Source organism: Sceloporus occidentalis, unplaced genomic scaffold (genome assembly GCF_023333645.1).
Source record: "Sceloporus occidentalis isolate IW3139 unplaced genomic scaffold, rSceOcc1.0.p SCAF_5, whole genome shotgun sequence".
Lineage (NCBI taxonomy): Eukaryota > Metazoa > Chordata > Lepidosauria > Squamata > Phrynosomatidae > Sceloporus > Sceloporus occidentalis.
In genome coordinates this window covers 18,422,513-18,442,996 of record NW_028316985.1, presented here as the reverse complement: position 1 = coordinate 18,442,996, position 20,484 = coordinate 18,422,513, and the positions used below count along the sequence as shown (strand labels likewise).

At 38.7% G+C, this 20,484-nt stretch overlaps 1 protein-coding gene across 1 annotated transcript in view; it reads left to right on the top strand.

Moving 5' to 3' along the window:
- LOC149311721 (voltage-dependent L-type calcium channel subunit alpha-1C-like) overlaps positions 1–20,274 on the top strand; it is a 52,593-nt gene extending 32,319 nt beyond the window's left edge. Inside the window, exon 2 of the mRNA XM_089526600.1 lies at positions 19,934–20,274. Coding sequence (XP_089382726.1) covers positions 19,934–20,274 — 341 coding nt within the window. The remainder of the gene's footprint in view (positions 1–19,933) is intronic.
- Positions 20,275–20,484: the final 210 nt, after the last annotated feature.

The following is a 20,484-nucleotide window of genomic DNA, read 5'->3' as shown; positions in this document are numbered from 1 at the left end:
GAGAAGTGACCAGTGGGGTCCCACAGGGCTCTGTCCTGGGCCCAGTGCTGTTCAACATCTTCATCAATGACTTGGATGACAGAATTGGGGGCATACTTATCAAATTTGCAGATGACACCAAACTAGGAGGAGTGGCTAATATTCCAGAGGACAGGATCAAAATTCAAAATGACCTGAATAGATTAGAAAGCTGGGCCAAAGCTAACAAAATGAATTTCAACACGGAGAAATGTAAGGTACTGCACTTAGAGCAGAAAAATGAAATGCACAGATATAGGATGGGAGACACCTGGCTGAATGAAACTACATGCGAACAGGATCTAGGAGTTCAAGTAGACCACAAATTAAACATGAGTCAACAGTGTGATGCAGCAGCTAAAAAGGCCAATGCAATTTAGGCTGCATCAATCAAAGTATAGTGTCTAGATTAAGGGAAGTAATAATGCCACTATATTCTGCTCTGGTCAGACCCCACCTGGAATATTGTGTCCAGTTCTGGGGACCACAATTTAAAAAGGATGTTGAGAAACTGGAGCATGTCCAAAGGAGAGCGACTAAAATGGTGAAGGGTCTGGAAAACATGTCCTATGAGGAACGACTTAGGGAGCTGGGGATGTTTAGCCTGGAGAAGAGAAGGTTAAGAGGTGATATGATAGCCGTGTTTAAATATTTGAAGGGATGTCATATTGATGAGAGAGCAAGCTTGTTTTCTGCAGCTCCAGAGACTAAGACCCGGAACAATTGGATGCAAGCTCCAGGAAAAGAGATTCCACCTCAACATTAGGAAAAACCACCAGACAGTAAGAGCTGTTCGACAGTGGAACAAAATCCCTTGGAGTGTAGTGGACTCTTCTTCCTTGGAGGTCTTTAAACAGAGGCTGGATGGCCATCTGTTGGGAATGCTTTGATTTAGATTTCCTGCATGGCAGGAAGTTGGACTGGATGGCCCTTGTGGTCTCTTCCAACTCTATTATTCTATGATTCTATGGTTATATCCTACATATGATAGTGAAGTACATGTGAGCCCAGGATGTGCTCTCATATCTGACTACATATAGATCTGATATCCTGGAAGGCTTGGGTGAAATGATCCAGAGAGAGCTCTATATGCCAGATGGTAGTAAGATATAACTGAATAGAACTGATGCATATCGAGCTTTTAATGGGCATTCCCAGATAAAGGAAGGAGTCCTGCAGCATATAAAGGAAAGAATTTCCAAAGCAACATAGAGCCTATGGTGGTTGTGTCTTTATAGACCATAACTAAGCTTGAATTGTGCATGGGAACACACTGGGTGCCTGTGTACTTAATCAAGAACAAGTCCTGGACAGTTTTGAGTGGGACAGTCACATTGTCTATTGAACCAAAAATAACAAAGAGTGATATGGCACCTTAAGTAATGACAATTTTTTATGGCATAAGTTCTCATGAACTGAAGTTCAAACCATTAGATGAAATACTATCCCGAGTTATTAATGTGATTGTATGTAAAAGACAGTAAGGTCAGGAAAAAATGGAATGCAGAAAAGTGATAACAATTTTACAACACTGGTTAGCTCATTCTATCTTTCTTTTTTGGATGTTTACAACAAAATATAGAGAATAGTAGTTCAATCTGTGTGGTAAGCTGTTACACCAAGTGGCTCATCGTATAAGCTAGTTCCCCCCCCCCCCCCACTTGCTGTGCATAACATACTGTTCATGCTTAAAACAAATAATTGTATTACAGACAATATATCTTTATTTGGATTGCCCCCGCTTGACAGTCCCCCCCCCCAAACAAGTATGTTAGCAAAATACCATTTATTTTGCAGAAGATGTACCAACTGACATGGGCATCTGGTGCTACCATTCTGCCATGCATGCCTGTTGAGCCACCAAACTTGACTTTTATGTTGGTTGTGATCAAAACGAAGGTGACACCTTTTTTATGACAGGTACATTGATTCAGCATACAGGCTGCTAAGAGAAGTCCCCTGTTTGCATTTGTTTCTTTGCTTTTTGTAGCCCTATTGTGAAAGCCCTGCTTTCCTCCCACAGATATAACTTTCTGAGACAAGGTATTTGCTATGTTTTAAATCAGACAGAACAAGCTAACAGATTAATTACAGACTGGGAAGGCCTGTATTTTTTTTTAAAAAAAATGTGATGATAACAGATGAAAGAGCTCTAGAGTAAGGGGAAATCCTGGATAGTGATTGGCCACTAATCTGCCTATCAAAGCCAGTGAGGAGGGGGATCACAGCACCTGCGATGTTGCAGCTTGAGCTGCAGAAAGCTAAATTAGCCGGTAAGTGAGAATATTATTTGCCTTTAGAACCACTACAGCATCAAAGATCGTGCTCACTGAATAATTAAATCTATATTTTTTTCCTGGTAATTGGGGGGTGGGATGTATATTTTTGCAATAGACAAGCTGTTTTCCAGAGCCATCTCATCTGACAGAGACAACAGAAAAGAAATCTCGGGTCTGTTACAGCATCTTCTTCCCACTGTGACATGCCTGACTCGTTTGCAAGAACAGATTGCCCCATATATATATATATATATATATATATATATATATATATATGAGAGAGAAGAAATGTGTTGATAACAAGAGAGGTATTAAATGCAGCACTGGATCATCATGCATTGTATAAGAAACTAGGGATGCAACATCTTGGTGATGCTAATCTTTGTGGTTATTTATTTTAATAATTAAATACTAACAGAAATCCTTGCACTATGGCTTTTAAAGATATGAAGAAAAATGATTGAAAAGGAGCACTAAAATGCTCCTTTATTACCATTACAAATTACATTATCTGTGTTGCATGTTAAGATTAGTTGCTCTTATTTGTGCTCCTTTTCCATCTATAAAAAGGTATTGTGCATGTTTTTCTTTTCTTGCAATTTATCTAACTATTCATCCACAATCCATGATAGTGTTGTGCAGCATTATGTTGTTTCAGTGGGTTTCATACAAGGGATTGTCCTAGTGGATTGGAACCATATGTAATCTACCATCCTAAAACGTTGTGCACAAGTACCAACTCTCCAAACCAATCTAAAGCACCAGGGAGGGTTCTTTCATCACCTTGATGAAGGCATGAATACTAAAAATACATAATACAAATGCATGTGATACACACATGTGATCAGATAAAATAAGGCATACTTTATGAATATTCACAATGGAGCTATGCATCTTTTGCTATTTTTTTTTAAAAATGGCTGAGGATCTAAAAGCCTCTGCTAGTCACAAGTAGTATGTTGCTGCTGTTATTGTTGTTGGTGGTGTGTGCCTTCAATCACGTCTGATGTATGGCGACCCTGTCTTGGGGTTTTCTTGAGAAGATTTGTTCAGAGGGAGTTTGTCTTTGCCTTCCTTTGTGGCTAAGGAAGTGTAAATCATCTAAGGTCACATAGTGGGTTTCTATGGCCAAACAGAGATTTGACTGTGGTCATCAGAACCGTAGTCCAACACTCAAACCACTACACCATTCTGGCTCTCCCCAAGTAGAGCAGACACACTGATTCAGTGGAATTTCATAAATGGTGTACCATATTTCTATACAGATCTACTGTCATTGCAGCTGATGATTGAAATGAAGCCCAATACCCATCTTCTGCTGATAATCATTCATCAGGAAACATATCAAACTGAATGGCTTTGGAAAGGGTTTGCATCTATTTTTAAGAGGGATAGATCTACCTACTAATGACTTTTAGCCAAAATATCTAAATTAAACGCCAGCTCCAAAGGAGGTGTATGATTGAATGAATGTCAGATACTTGGAAAAGTAAATAGATTTGGGTTATAGCTTTCATGATCTTCTTGTAAACTTTCCCAAGAGATCTGGCTAGCCTATTTTGCAAACAGGGGATGAGATAAACTAGAGTACTGGAATATGGTGAGCCCATTGTATTGGTGGGCTAGCCATCTGTGGATTGGAGCTCTCGTCACCCTGCCCCAAACTAGCAATGATGTAGGCTCGAGTCGATTAACTTGGATTCAAGTTGCTTCAATGACTCAACTTGGGCTCAACTCAACAATAAATTATGTACTGATTCAACTCGACTCATGACTTGTATATTTTTAGCAACTGACGTCATTCCCAAATGCTACAGAATGGAACACAGTTTTTCTTCCTTTGAACAATGCTTCCATCTCACTGCTTTTTGTCTACCAGTCACTTGATAGAAGCAATACTTTTTTTTTTTTTTGCCATACATGAAGCACCTGCGTCCTGTAGGCCCTTGCCTCAAAACAACTGCTGAACACATTTGCTCTTTCTTTCCAAGAAACATGTCTGCACTCTGGGCTTGATGTGGGGGTTGAGATCTACTCAGCAACCTGTCCCCAATGCACATGGGATTTTTCATGTGCCATTTAGAACTTTTGAAAAGCTTTAGAAAGATCCTTCTGCATCTAATCCATTGCCTAACACATTTGCATCCTGCACTGAGGGGACAAGTCTTGTCTACTGTTCCTACAGAAAGTTTTAGAAGGCTCCTCAGATGTGCAGTGAGGGCAGGCTGCAGAGTATACCTCACTTCATTAAAATGCAGTCTTGATAAATTGCCTATGATAATTTAACTTTGTGCACGCCTTCTTGATTATCTAGTTATTGAAACACCACCTCCCTCCTACCAGGTACGTAGCCAAGGGGGGGTCCTTGGGGTCCGGACCCCCCCTTCCATTAGAAAAATGAATGGTGTGTGCTTCTGCGCTGCCTCGCCCAAGCCCCATTATAATGGTGGCACTTAGTCTGGACTTCCCCCTTCCTAAAATCCTGGCTACATCCCTGCTCCTATCCCACCTCCTCTTTTCTGTTAAAGTTGACTCCCAGACTTGAGACTTGACTTAAAAGTGTCTTGCAAGGACTTGAAACACAGAGTAAAAGACTTGGAGACATCACTGTATATTAGCCAATGGTGCTACATGCCCGCAGGTGCACTGATGCAGGCGTGCACAAATCACCACTCATTAACTAATATGAGCTTGCGCTCCCATGTTTTTTTTTCCCCTCCATAGGGAACCAAACCCCTGTACATGGGAAGAGCCCAATGAACTATTTTGACCCAGCTTTGTTGTGCTATGTTTGAAACCTAACAAGTGACCCTATAGACAAGATTTCTACGATCAGTGTGCTCTTATTTTCCCATTCGCCTCTGTCTCAGCTTCTTTGGGGTCTGACTGGTGCCAACTAGCAAAAGTATGTGCCATGTTATAGTTAAGCCAAGTGATATCAGTGAATGGTGAAAATGCTACCCTGACACAGATTTCTCTATTCCCCAGATGTTTCTCAATGTTGAGGACATGTGTCAAACATTTTTCTGCACATCGTCCTCAATTCCCTTGCTTAATTTCTCGACAATACAATATTCTGTTTCTTTGTTTACATAGAAAAGCAATTGGTCCAGATGCAAATAGCTGTAGTGGTGGTCTTCGTCTTGATCTGAGCCTTCCTTGTTTTTATTGAACTGAGGATTAATTAATTTATTAGGTAAATTTGAAAGGGAGACAGATAACAAGTATTTCAAAATCAAGTTCCAGATAGCCACTGCTGGTTTCTGAGGTACACTTGCTGTTTTCAGCTAAGCTCATAGAATCACAGAATCATAGAATTGGAAAGGGCCATCAATCCCAACTCCCTGCTCAATGCACAATAATTTAGTCATTCCAAACACTTGTAGTAGAAGCAAGGTGAGGCATTAAAGGAAACAGCCATTACAGAATTTTATGACTATTTTTTATTAAAAATATTTTTGGACTCAGTTACCCCCCCCCCCCCCCCCCACACACACACATTTTCTTCCCTCTAATTGAAATGCCTAACTATCAAGGCTCTATTGTGTTTTTTGTGTATAAGTGGAAAATTCCTCATCTTTTTGTAGAAATCATTTCCTAAAATTATTTTCCTGAGAGACCTGACTGAGATACAAATTTATCTTGTGTCTACCAACCTACAATACATCTACTTTGTAATTTTTTTTACAATTTAACCCCCAATTTTCTGATTTGAGCATTGGACTATGACTCTAGAGACCAAGGTTTGATTCCCAGCTCGGCCATGAAACCCACTGAGTGACCCTGGGCAAATGACATACTCTCAGCCTCAGGGGAAAGCAATGGAAAACCTCCTCTGAACAAATCTTGTCAAGAAAACCCCATGATAGGTTCACCATAGAGTTGCCATAAGTTGGAAATGACTTGAAGGCACGCAACAGCAACAAAAATCTGTCGTATAATATTCTACTTCAGCTACCATTATTTTGGAGCTAAATCTCTTGATTTCGTGAAATTTTCAGATTGTATCTGACTTTGTAAGTAATGTTATTATAGGTTCAAGATTTATTTGGGAGTTGTACTTGAGATTTCAGTCTACTTCCCTCCCCCTCCCCCCGATGCAACATTTGTAAGTTGTGAACCAAACTTTCTGTAGTTAAATGTTCCTTAGACCTATTACCAGTAGTAAGTTTTTAAAAATCAAGAATGAAGGGAAAATATGTTGAAGCTTTGTATTTTCAAGACATGGTTTTGGGTGCTGGATGAGGACCCTGGAGACCAGGGTTCAAATCCCTACTCAGCCATGGAGACTTACTGGCTGATCTTAGGCAAGTCACATTCTCTCAGCCTAAGAGGAAGGCAAAGGCAAACCTTCCACTGAAGGCAAAGGCAAACCCTTCCTCTTGCCAAGAAAACCCTTAGGGTCGCCATAAGTTGAAAATGGCTTGAAGACACACAACAATAACATCAAGCAACAAATACCATAGGTTTTATGTTCTCTGTCTTTAAAAGTCAACTAAATGCAAATTGTTGGGGCACTAGAGAACATTTTATATTTTAAATTGCAAATAATGAAATAAAGTCAGGATATATTTTTAAAAATACAGTTCTCATGGTAGCATTGGTTTGCAGTGGTTGAACTTATAGTTTTAACTGCTATAATGTTGAATTTAATATAATTAATGTGTAATATGTCATATGCTACATTAATTATTTGTTTTAAAAGCTATTGTAAAGGTTTTATAGCTGGCATATACATTCTTTTGGCTGTAAAATGTATACTGTAATAAGGAGTTTCTGCTGTGTAGCTAAATTTCTTTTAGAAGCAGCTGAGCTTTTATATTTTCTGACATTTTGTTTTAACTGTGAAAATGCTTCCAGTATGTCCTGTTTCACAAAATACTGTGAGTTTTTACAACATTGTCCATAGATATAAATCTTTTTTTCCAGGGAGACTACAATTTAACATCTGGATTCATGATACAGTTAAGATGAAGGCCAACAACTGAATTTAATCCAACTGGCATCTCAGTACTGTAATCCTCCACTGGCCCACCAAGCTACAAAAATGTATTCACTTCCCTGTAGTGTACTGTGGTTTGAGACACAGTTGTAGTTGGTATGCCCCATAAGAGTTGATATTAGTACATTATCATCCTCTATTTGTACAATGTACATGGCCCTTTCCAAGTAAAAAAATAAATAAATCAAAAAGTGGGCCCTGCCAAAGGTATACTGAACAGGTGTGTAGACACACACATACACACATTTATTGATTAACATGTTTATTGTAAAAATATTTCTATTTTAGGCTGAATTGATGGCAGACTAGGGTGACTTCTGTATAGACAACTCCTCCTAGTCTCTTAATCCTAAAACATTGTGCAGCTGTTGTGTCTTTTCCTTCTTTTCAGTTTGGGGGCTTTCCTCCAGTGTAGCTCACTGCAGATGTAAGAAAGGGTTGAAGAATTTTGGCTAGGAACCAGGGTCCTAAACAAACTGCAGAAATAATCCAGTTTGAGACTGCTTTCACTGCCCTGCTTCAGTGCTAGGGAATCCTGGGAATTGTACTGTATTGTGGCACCAGAGCTCTCTGACATAGAAGGCTAAATGTCTCAATACTACAGCTCCCAGAATTTTGTAGCATTGAGCTAGAACAGTTAAAGCAGTCTCACACTGGATTTTTTATGCAGTGCATTTTGCGCCCAAGAGAAGATGATGATGATGTCTGGATCTCTCTTTTGGGGGGGGGGGGGGGATGAGATAGGGTAGTTGCACATTAAAAGAAACATCTAGGTTTATTCTAAAGGCATTATGTGTGTGTTCTTAGATTTAATCAGGAAAATGCTAGGAAACATATGTAGTAGTACAGTGGTCATAAAAATGAGTGCCAGGTTCTATGTTCCTTTTCAGTGACAATTTTGCCATCTTTAATTCTCTTATTTATGCTCTGACTTAAATCTATCCAAAAAGGTGGTGACTTTAGTTTCCTCCTTCTTTTCATTTCTTGGAATACGTATGTATACCTTACCTCAGATGCCTGCCTTCCACCACTCTTCCCTTTCAGTTCTTTCTGCTTAGTGCCTGTAGCCATAATGGAGAAAATCCTCCATTGTTAATTCATATGGAAACATACCTCCTGAGAATGATTCTTTTCATAACCAGCAGAGATTTTTAGTGAAGGGTCTTGGCTCAAACAGTTCACAGCCAGTAGCACGGAAAGGTTGCAGAGAGCTGTAGGACTTGAAATACAAATGATCCCATGAATCACATGCCAGCCTCTTCCCATACTCAGGTTTTTCTGATATTTTTAGACTTTTCTGACACATTCATGCCATACATTACAACCATCCCATGTTAATCTAATTCAGTCTAATTAATCTAATCTGAATAATCAAATCAAGCTATTTTACTGCTTTTATTAATATATGATCAGGGTCCCCCATGCCATGCATATAACAGGGAACGCTTACTTTTATACAGAATAGGAATGAACTGAGTGATTGCCTTTCCCCCCTTCTTTTTCTTGAGACTGCATCTAGTCATGCTGCTATCAGTTTGGAAGATCAATCCTCTTAAGCACCTTGTTGGGTGACCCAAAGTGCTGCAGTCGGAAGGACTCTACAGAAAAGTCTGGTGTATGTTGGCACTTTTCACATGGCCTTTTTAAACTTGGTTTGATGACATCTCAAGAATTTAAATTATTTTCTAGACTAAACTGTTATGCAACTATAAATATATTCATTAATATTTGATATAATTAAATTTTAATGGCTCTTATTTGAAATCTCATGGAGAGATCACATAGTTATGAATGCTTCAAATGCAAAATGAAAATGAAACAAACAGCAATGGCTAAAAAAAGGCTGGTGTTAGGACTGACTCCACCTGTTACTCCCAATCAGAGTTGAGTAGAACAGAGTTAAATCAATGGTCCAATCCACACTGCAGAAATAATCCAGTGTGACACTGCTTTAACTGCCCAGGCTAAGTGATAGGGAATCCTGGGAATTGTAGCTTGTTGTGGCACTAGATCTCTCCAACAGAGAAGGCTAAATAGCTCACAAAACTACAGTTCCCACAATTCCCTAGTGTTGAGCCAGGGCAGTTAAAGCATTGTCAAACTGGATTATTTCTGCAGTGCAGATTGGCACAATAAAATTTTGTTAAGTCAACACTCATGTTAAATTGCATTAGGTCTAGTCTAGTTAGGATTAACAATTAGATTTAGGACTTAGTCCAGCATCTGGTGTGGCCATCCGGATGTTGCTAGGAAATAACTCCTACCAACCCTAGCTAGCATAGCCAATGTTACAGACAGTTACAACCTTGGATAGGTTTCTGAAGATCAGTAGGGATAGGGTTTGCTCTATGGTGGCCCACACATTAAGAGCTTCCTCCCTCCACAGGGTGATACAGCTGGTCCAACACTGGTAGCTTACAAAAATCATTTTATTATATAATCATCAGCAGCTTGTGTGTATTTTCATATATGTGTTCACACACATATGTGTATACATTTAATTGTAATTACACTTGTCCCTCCCATGTGCGGCTTTGACTTTTGTGGATTTGATTATTCATGAATTTGATTAATATATTCTCTCTAGTAATCTCTAGGTTCTCCAGAGAAATTCTGCTGGACGTTGACCATAGGGTTGGAGTGGAGGAGCTAAAGATTCCAAGAGAAAACACCTTTCTAGGCATTTGTAGGTCCTGAAACATGATTTTATAGTCAAATTCAGGCAGATGTTGACCACAGAGTTCTGCTGAGGACCTAGAAATTCCTAGAGAGGTATTCTCTCAGGTTTATTTGTGGAATTTTTTCACTTTCATGGGGGTCCTGTGCCCCTAACCCCAGCAAATGGGACAAGTGTATTACATGAATGCAACACTGGGTAGGACTAGGAGGCGTGACAGGTTTTCTCTGGCTTTTGCTCTCTGGGGACACCACTTGGCTATGGTTAAATGATGTGAAATAATATGCTACATTCCAGACTCCATCATGGGTCTTCTACGATCCTTCTCTGTTATTTCATTTTGTTTATATGATAGCATTAAATATCTTCATTACCTTTTGTTTCCTGGAAACAACAATAAGCCTCTCTTGGGTAAAATTCCAAATGTGTCCATTCAAATATTCTTTAGCTATTTTACCAGTTTTGTACAAGCTGTTTCGTGTAGAATCAGCCGGTTTCCTTCCAATTTCAGAAGAGCCCTAGTGTTTCTAATTGAATCTGTTTCTATAAACTGTCTGAAGATCAAGCCATTTGTTACTGCCTATAATTATTTAGTATAGCGAATGTCTGCAGACTTAGAGTCTCATAAAAGAGACAGGTCCTTATCAGGAATCAATATTTGCAATATTTGTTCATATAAATCTGCCATTAGTGACTGATCATTTGAAATTAATTCAAGATAAAAGGCTCCATTATCGTCCATCCTATTTTAGTAGAAACAAGCCTAATACAGCTTGTGTTCTGAAGTATCAAGCAATATATAAGGAATATTGTTTTTCTCCCCAGAAAAGTGCTGCTCTTATTTGCATAGTTTTTGCTCATGAAAGTTACAGCAAAAGCATATCTCTAGTCCACGTAGCAAAAGGGAGCTTTGCCTCCTGGGAATAATCTTGCATGAAGTGACCTCCTCTTGTATCTAGAGGCATGCATTACACTTAAAGAAAGTAAACAACATGAACCCTGAACAGAAGGAACGGGCAAGCAAAACACAGTGAAGCACTGGCTTATAGTTATAGGTACATTCAGAGTCATTTAAAAGGTTGCAACAACACATTTTGCAGTGAAATTTACAGTAATGATGCCAGCACAACCACATATCAGCATTATAAGTAAAGTGGAAATTTCTATTTGGTAGCAATTAAATTTAGTGGCTTGTGCAGGAAAATAGTGATTCTGCCCATATCAGAAGTATTTGTTGAGACAATTGTGTCCAAATAAATTAGTGGTAAGTTTTCAGTTATGAAGGTGCAGTGCCCATGGGCTCCATGCCCACTCCTGCCCTTGTTCAACGTAACTAGTAAGCAATAAAAATCAAAAGAAAAATCTTCAGATTTGCAGACCATTTATGAAAAGTAGAATAACACAGCTGCTTACTGTGCAACAACCAAGTCCTAGCCCAGCATGCTAGGAACACAGTAATTACTACTGTACTGTGTGAACATCTTCATTTTGAAGAATCCTGATAACTGCATATTCAAATCAGGAATTCATCAAATTGCCTTTGTAGATTTTCTGGTTAATTTTGTAATACAGCAGAGAAGGTGTTCTTGCTCATTCATTACATGTAGTACACAAATATTTCCTTAAGGAAATGCATCTGTTCCAGAAGTACTCCATATCCTAGCTCAAACAATATATTGTAGTTGAGAGAAATGTTTCATTGCATATTTGGAAATAGGATATTTTGTATGAGGACACAGTGGTGGGTGGTTCACTATTGTCCAAAACAAACAAACATAAAATGTTTGTTAAATTCAAACTGGGTAACAGGCATGTTTGTTTGTTTATTGCATTTGGGCTATCACATATCCATTCCACCTGATCTATCAGGGTGAGTCCCAGTTAATATGAATTCAAAGTGTAGAGGTAGTTTGACTTCAATTAATTAAGCAGGATAAAATACAAGAGATGATGAAACCTTGCCATTCCTTAATGTCTGCACAGGATTTGAATGTTTTGCATTTCAAGTGCACTAAGCTGCTGAATTTCTGTTATATACTCCCCTGATCATATCTGAGAAAAATGTTGTTGTTTTTTGAGAAGCAAAAATTGGAATTGAAATAGAATTCTTCTTAATAATAATAATAATAATAATAATAATAATTTTCTAGTGATAGTCTAAGAAATATTGGTATTAAAAATACTGGTTTGAGCCTGATAAAACCTTGGTGAAAGCTAGAAGAAAGATTATCAAACAATTTTATTCAGCCCATCCTGTGATTTGTCCATTTTTATTTCCTGGCAGCCTCTATCAAAAAAGCCTGAAAGTTTCTTTTTAGTCTTATTGATCCAAGTGACTTAATGTGCTGGGTAGCATGGAAAGGCAATTACATGCGATGGAAATTAAAACCTGAGACCTTAGTTGAATCGACAACAAATTAGATTTTAAGGTTTTGAAAAGCAAGGATTTAAAAGTTAATGTGATTATATTTATGGGAATTTTTTATAAACCATTTTAGTAGCTAAATGCAAAACAGAATATAGAAACAACATAGAAAATGGATGCAAACATGCCCTCCAACTATGCTAGTGTGGCACAGATGGTTTGATTAATCCTTTGTCATCCTACTTTTTCAGCAGTTTTTAAAATGTCCTAGTTTCTCTCTCCTCTTCCTTCTTTCCTACTTTCCCTTGGCTTACTTCAGTTGCTGCAGACGTAGGGCCAGCCACCCCTTTTCACCCTGGATGGAGGCTGTGGCAACCGCATGCCATGGCCTCTGGAAGGAGCAAAAAGAAGCATTCCAGAAGGGGTGCCATAGGTGTGCTCACATGCCATGATGTGTGCAGCGCCATTTAGATGGGTGTGCCATGTAGACAGGTGTGCGCCAATATGACAGCTGATTTTGAAGGACAATTTTGAACCTTTCTTCAAAATCGGCTACAATGGAACAGCTTGGGGACTCCTGGTGGCATTGGCGGCATTCTTCTGTGCGGTAACACACGTTTCCCCCATTCTGTTCTGTTCCATTCCCGTTCCTCCAAGTGCTGTGCAATAAGCTTATGAGTTTAAACTGGATCAGGCCTAAGATGTTTGTGGCTTGCTTCTGGACAATATATGGTTCCCTATTAAAACTATTCCAAGGAAGCAAGCTGTCATATTGGATACTATGTTAACAAATTTTCTGAATTCCTTTAGACACTGAGCTCTCTGATTTACTTCTAGAAAAACAATATCAACACTCCTCTGGAAAGAAATAGGCTACATTTGTTTTCCTTCAATGCATATTAATCTCCTCTCAAGTTGCTTCCCTGGCTTTGGTCTCTTTCTCTTTGTATATTAACTCACAGTACTGCAATTAATCTGCCTGCATAAAATGACTTTACTGTGTTTGGCTGGTAATCCCTTTGAAAATCGGGGCACAATCTGTGCAAAACTGCAAGTGGGTTTTTCCATGAGGGGTGACAGATCCTCTGTCTTCTATGCAGGAGCTTCCTCCCACTTTACCTTTTCTTTTGAAAATATGAGGCACAACAACACCTTTTCTGAGGTGAAAGGAACAGCAGTCTCCCAAGGGCAGCTAGTGCTCAGACAAATGGAATACATTTCTTATGTGCAGTAAGGAATAATTACAGTTTGCTCATATCTACACAACTTCAGGCAATCTAACCTCCTAACATAATTATGACTAATACACCACAACAGGGGCCACAGGCTATTTGTCAGATAACGAAAACATCTACTAGAATTTAAGGATTCTGTATTCTGACATAGGAACTCTGAAGTTGGTTGGTTGTTTTCTCAGCTAGTGGCTGATTGGTATAACTTTAGGTAGGCCTTGTAATTTGAAAATTGTGCGTTTCAAGTACATTGTCTATCCCCCACTGTGAAAAGTGTTTGCTAACACAGCTGAGGTCATCTTGTATGGCCTCTAGAATATCTTTCACTGCTCTCTAGTCTGTGTAGTCTGAGTGTGAACTTTAAATGGCCTTTTTATTGATTACAAGGTCTCAGTGGTAGCACCAGAAAAAACACTGGAGCAATGGAAGGGCCAAGGTAAAGCCAAAGGTGGGCAAGCTGTGTCCCACATTGGTGGCAGACTGCGTGTCAATTAAAAATTAAACTACAGGCTACAAAAAGGGGGTTGGAGGACACATGCAGCTCACAGGCTCTATTGTACCCATCCCTGCCTAATCCAGAGGATAATACATGAATGCATTGTGTTTGTGAGAAATGTCTTTCCTTTAAGTAATGATAGAAATCCAGAAATAGGGGACAATGGAAGACTGAGGTTCTGTCAAGGGGTTCTTGTCCTCTCTTCCTATGTTCTGGAGCCACCCCTGCAAGGTTTGATTAGGTTTGTTAGAAAACTAACCCTGGGACAGTTTATTATTTTTTGAATGTGAAATTTGAATTGATCATGTTTTGCATACTGTATATATTCATGTATAAGTCTAGAAATTTAGGTCAAAAAATTGACCTGAAAAATCTGAGTCGACTTATCCATGGATCAATGTAAGTACTGTATTTTAACTCTCATTAAAAAGAAAGAAACGTCCCCTGGTGAAAGGGAAGAGTATAATGTGTCTTGGAAGCACTCTACTGTCTCATCCATCCAGCCTTAAGGGTGAGCACAAAGAGCTATGTCTGCTGGAATTTTGTGAGTTTTTAACATTGTTTTGCTTTGCTTCATTCTTTGCTAAATGCTCCTAAGTTTTACCCTTGATTTATCCATGAGTCATATCAAAATCCATAATTTTGGCTCCAAAATCTGCCCTTGACTTATACATGGGGTCAACTTATAGTTGAGTATATATGGTACATGCACATACATATACACTGCCCTCATAGAATTGCTAGTCAAATAAAGGACATGACTCCTGTCCTTTAATGGTTGTGTAGAAGAAGGAACTCCATCAGGTGTTGAATTCCTGCTGAAATTTACTCTATGACATAACCATTAAAGGGATAGGAGTCCTGTCGTTTATTTCACCTGGCAAATCTACTCCTCAATAACAAATATAATAAAGGAAACATAGAAAGTTATAACACATCACCAGGCATCATCCTCCACACAATCTTGAACTTTTGCAGGAAGAGAGCACATCTATGTGTTCTGAGGGAGAGGGAGATATCTGGGGTGTTTGTTTTGCTTGTGTAGGCTTCTCTTGTGATTTAGCATTCTGAACTAACTGATGTTTCCCTAACAAATGGGCGGAAGGGAATGAAAATTCTGGTATGGAGCTAGTAAATGTTAGATCAGAAAGACTGCTTACTCATATATGAAACTGTCCGGTTATTGAGATCCAGTCCAGTTAGTGCCCATACCCTCTGAGTTGGTTAGGGGTGAACGCTTTGGACTACCCACAAGAGCTTCATTGCCCTTACCAGCAGCAAAAATATACCTATATAGAGTAGTTAAAATTAAAGAGAGAAATCACCATTGCAGTAATCATTATGAACCACCTAAAGGTATTTCAGAACATTTTTTTCCATCTCAAATCACCCACAATCTCCCACTGAAATCTAAGACAAAAATATGTTGGGTTTTTTTTTCTGTTTTAACATCTTGTTGTGAGCTGATTTTAAAATATTTTATTGACAGATTATTTTAAAATGTTTTGAATAAAATGAAGAACCGATGTTTGAAGAAGAGTGTTTGGACCTGGGTTTGTCTGTAAGAAGACATAGAAGGAGAAAAAGTGGTATCTGAAAGACACTGAAAATCCACAGATGATTTTTTTGTTTTTGGAGCAAAGTTTCCACATCAGATGCCTTAGGTTTTGGAAAGTCTTTAGCTCATCAGTTTCTCAAAGTCAAATACTGATTGTTGAGTTCCTGATCGTGGAAAATAGCCTTTATTAGTGTTGTCACAGGGCTCTTTTGTTTTTTATTTATTTATTTTTTTTTATTATTATACAGACATATGACATACAAACATACAGGTAACACAAATTAATTACAGACATTATTGTGTCACAGGGCTCTTTTGGATGGTTCTCTCTCCCACCCCCAAAAAGAATTCTGTAGAAATTTCAGATGAAATGAAAATAATGTTAATGAAGAGGTATGTGGGTGGAATTTTAACACACTAAATTGCCACCAGATTTGAACCAAAGCAAAATTAGCTCTGAAATAACTGAAAGATGTGGAAGGGACAATTAAAAGAACCTAAATGAGATATAACAAAAATTTCTCAGGACAAGATTGCATGTCAGTGCAGGCTAGTTGTAAGCCATCTGAATTATGAATACTTGCAAGATAAGGGTATATAAATATTTTAAGTAACTTTTACAAGTGATGTGAACATTCTGATTCTTCCACCAGTGTTTTTCCATGTCAGAGTACAAAACCACTTAGAAAGATCTGATCTTTATAAAGCCAATTTTATGCTGAGAGTAGAAATCTAGTTTTGAAGCAGAGAAAAATATCATAAAATAAAATATCATTGTACTGGGATGTTCAGGCAACAGGTATATACCCTTTTTGTCAGCTGTTAGTCAAAACTGAATGTGTAGACTGCCTTTGTTGGCAGACAATTAATTTGGGGTTCATGAGCAATTCACTTCTTATGATATGAAAACTCTCTGTGAAGTATGAGCTGTTATATCTGATTAACATATAGGTCAGGATATCATGAGATTTAGCAGTCAACACATATATGCCATCACCTTTGAACTGTATTGTGCAAAGTTGTGTTTTTATGGGCCGATACACACCAGCGGCGGAACGCCGCCCCTCTATGTTGCACAGCATTGCGGCAACTAAACCCCTAGAGCGGCTTCTTTTTTGTGGCGTTGCAAGCAGGAAGGAGCACCGCCATGATGCCACTTCCTGCCAGTGATGTCTAGTTGCTGTACAGCAGCGGCAGCATCATGGCGGCCCCCGTATGGATGGGAGGCCATCATGATACCAGCATCTGTAGCTATTAGGGTTCGGAAACGTGTGGTTGCTGAGCACTCCCAAACCCTAAAATCGCCACCGCTACGCCACAAAGCTCCCGTGTGTACCGGGCCTTCACCATCTTTATTAAGATTATGTTATGAGAGAAGTAGCTCCAAGTTCACTAATCTGGAATTACGGGAGTGTAATGTAATGGATACATTTAAATGAACTGACCATAGTTTCAACCTCCTTACTGCTGACTAGCCTTTTATTCCATTTTTTTCCCTGGCGGGTTTCTTTTCTTTTCTTTTCTTTTCTTTTTTGATACACTTTTTGGGAAGAATGATTTCACATCAGTCTTGCCAAGGGGGCAGTACTCGAATGTATCCAAACAAGAAGTCATTTGGTTCCTTTTCACTAGATTGGATGTGGGGAATAAGAGACTGGTGACAAATTTGTTTCCAGATCCACATATCCTTAAAATCACATGTGTTGCTAGGACTGTAATAAGTCCTGTACATTCTTCTTGTACTTCTCAGTTTCAAACATGACTGATGTAAGTAATTGGTGGGTCTGTTTATCATGGGGCCTGAAACAGATGGGCCAAATCGCACAGTTTTCTGCAGCATTCAGAGCATAACATTTAGATGATGCACACCCCAAACACGGTGGGAAGCTGCACTGTACCCACATCATCTGAAAAGAATTGGGCCCAAAGGAGGGGTAAAATACAGCTCCTTTTGCTGGCCCAGTTCAAAACTCTGGTGGCAGCCCAGATCGGGGCTGGGCACATGTGGTTGCTGTGGCCTCGGTATGCCATGTTTTTTTTTTAACCCATCTGTTTTGACTCAGGTTAAATTTGTTTGAGGGCAGACTTATGTTGTTCAGGCACTGCTTCAGATCTGATGAAAATCTGAATTATTTATGTACAATCATTTTTAATAACTCTTAACAACTCTGTTATTAAGGACTCTGTTATTAACTCTTGTCATTAATAACTTTATTATTGAGATATTATTTTTTAAGCATTCTGAAATCTAATTAAAACAACGAACTTTGGCTCATTGTAGAAATTAGTAAATGGATATAGTCATATGTTTCACAAATTGAATTTGTGAAATTACGAGGACTTATTTCCAACTAGTTGATACATTTGCACTTTTCACTTTAACTTGAACATTTATGCAAGATTTGCAGTTAGTAGGTTTGAACTGGATTCATTGGCAATGTCATGTAATTTGGTTTTCATTAACTGAATTATAATATTAGTAAATGTAATTTTTCTTTGGTGTATTATCTTGTGGTATGTTGATAGGATTACAAAAGGACTGCATGCTTTTTAGGCATTATTGTGCATGATGTTTGGCTTCGTCCACGAACCCTTTTTTTTAAGTTGCAGATTTATTTAAAGTTGCAGATAGTGATGGATGATCCCATTTGAGTGGGATGGTGAATCCACTTTGGGTTTTGGTCTGAATTTTAAAGGAGTTATCTAAGATGCTAAACCATATGTGTAAAATCAGTTCAGGATTTATGTTTATGGAATAGCTCCTTCGAAGGTCAGTCTAAAATCTGAAGCAGATCCACTTCTTCACTGACATGCGAGCTACAAGCCAGCTCCACCTGATTTGTGTATTTACTTTTCCAGATTGTTTGGCTTCTTTTAATATTATTTGAAGTTTCCATTTTGCTATGGCATTGATGCTTTTAGAAATCTTAAATAGATATAAGTTTAGATGCAAATAAAATTTGATAAGTATTATTTTTTATTATTCTTTGCAAATATTGTATAACAAAGAGAGATAGAGAGAGAGTAGGAAGGCTAAGAAAGAAAGAAAGTCAACTGATGAGGATCAATATATATTAATATATATTGGTCAGACCTCCCCTGGAATATTGTGTCCAGTTGTGGTGCAACAACAGAGTACAGCTTTCTGAGATACATCATGAGGATACATCATGGGTCTCCCTCTTTGGTAAGTCCCATACAGCTTTGTCAAGGCTGCGAGCCTTTCAGGATCTGACTCCGCATTTGAGGAACAGTCTTCTTTTGCACCTTTGACTGGAAGAGCATCGTATCTGCTTTTGCAAAGGATTGAAGACATTTCTCTTTGATTAGCCGGATTTCTGAGTTGCTGAGTGTGCCTAAGGTTGTCAGCATGGGTCGTGGCTGATAATGAGTTGTTTTACTATAGTAGTATGTTTTTCTAGCATTTTAACCTTTTTTATTATCTGTGTTTTATTGTCTGTTTTTGCTTACATGTTATAAATTATTATTATTATTATTATTATTATTATTATTATTATTATTATTAGCAGAGCATGGATGGCCATCTGTCAGGAGTGCTTTGGATTGTGTCTCCCTGCATGGCCCTTGAGATCTCTTCCAAGTCTATGGTTCCATTCACACTATGAAAATAACCCAGTGTGAAACCAGATTATTTTCATGGTGTCCACATTTGCCCTGACTGCACTCAGTGCAGTTTGCAATGGGGCTACCAGAAAACCACTCAGGCCCACTTAACCCAGTATATTTGATACTGGGTTTTCCCCCGCATCTTTTTTAAGAGCCACAATGATCCACATCTTCAGTAGTGTGAGTATGCTACCGAATCGATTCAGATTTCACTGCATCGTTCCCAGAAATGGAGGCACCTCCATTTTAAATCGCTCTGATGGCAAGCATGAATGGCAACAGGATTAAAATGCCACAGAGGGATTTAGGAACAGAAAACATAGAGGGAACACCAATCTGGTATTGCATCACTGCAGAGATCCAGATGTCCTCGGGACAAAACAGTAAGTGTAAATGCCCCCAATAGAGGATTCTGTGATTCTATGGTATAAAGCAGGTTTGTTTTAGTCATGTTCCTATTTTCAGTGTTGGAGGGTGTGTTTCTCATTATGATCCCACAGCTTGACTATGTTTTGTATGTCATATTAGACTGTGTCTGAACATCAGGAACTGGCTTTAGTATAAGTATATATATATATATATATGAGCCTTCTAATTTGCCTATTAGATTTAGATTTTTTTCAAACTATTTTTGCCAAATATATTCTATTTGTAATCTCTTCCCCCTTCCTTTTTCTAGGTTCCAATTATGTGAGTCCCCGTCCAGCTCATGCCAACATGAACGCCAATGCAGCTGCAGGGCTTGCGCCTGAGCATATCCCTACTCCAGGTGCAGCCCTCTCTTGGCAGGCTGCCATCGATGCTGCCAGGCAGGCCAAATTGATGGGAGCTGCTGGCAATGCAACAATATCCACCGCTAGCTCCACGCAGAGGAAGCGGCAGCAGTATGGGAAACAGAAAAAACAGGGTACCACTACAGCTACACGTCCTCCCCGGGCATTGCTATGTTTAACACTGAAAAATCCCATTCGGAGGGCATGCATCAGTATTGTTGAATGGAAATATCCTTTTTTGATGTAGTCTCATAGACCAGCAAGTTGTCAATATGCATCAGGTTTAATTTACAAATATGAATGAACACATGTATTAGGCTAAACTGAAGCACTAGGATGAATCACTTTAAACAAGCTACATATGATTGGTCTCTATCTAGACTATTAAAGCACAAGGCAGGCTTACTTATGGTAACACAGCTCCTAAGGGCACACTTCTTGACCTTCTCATGCTGAA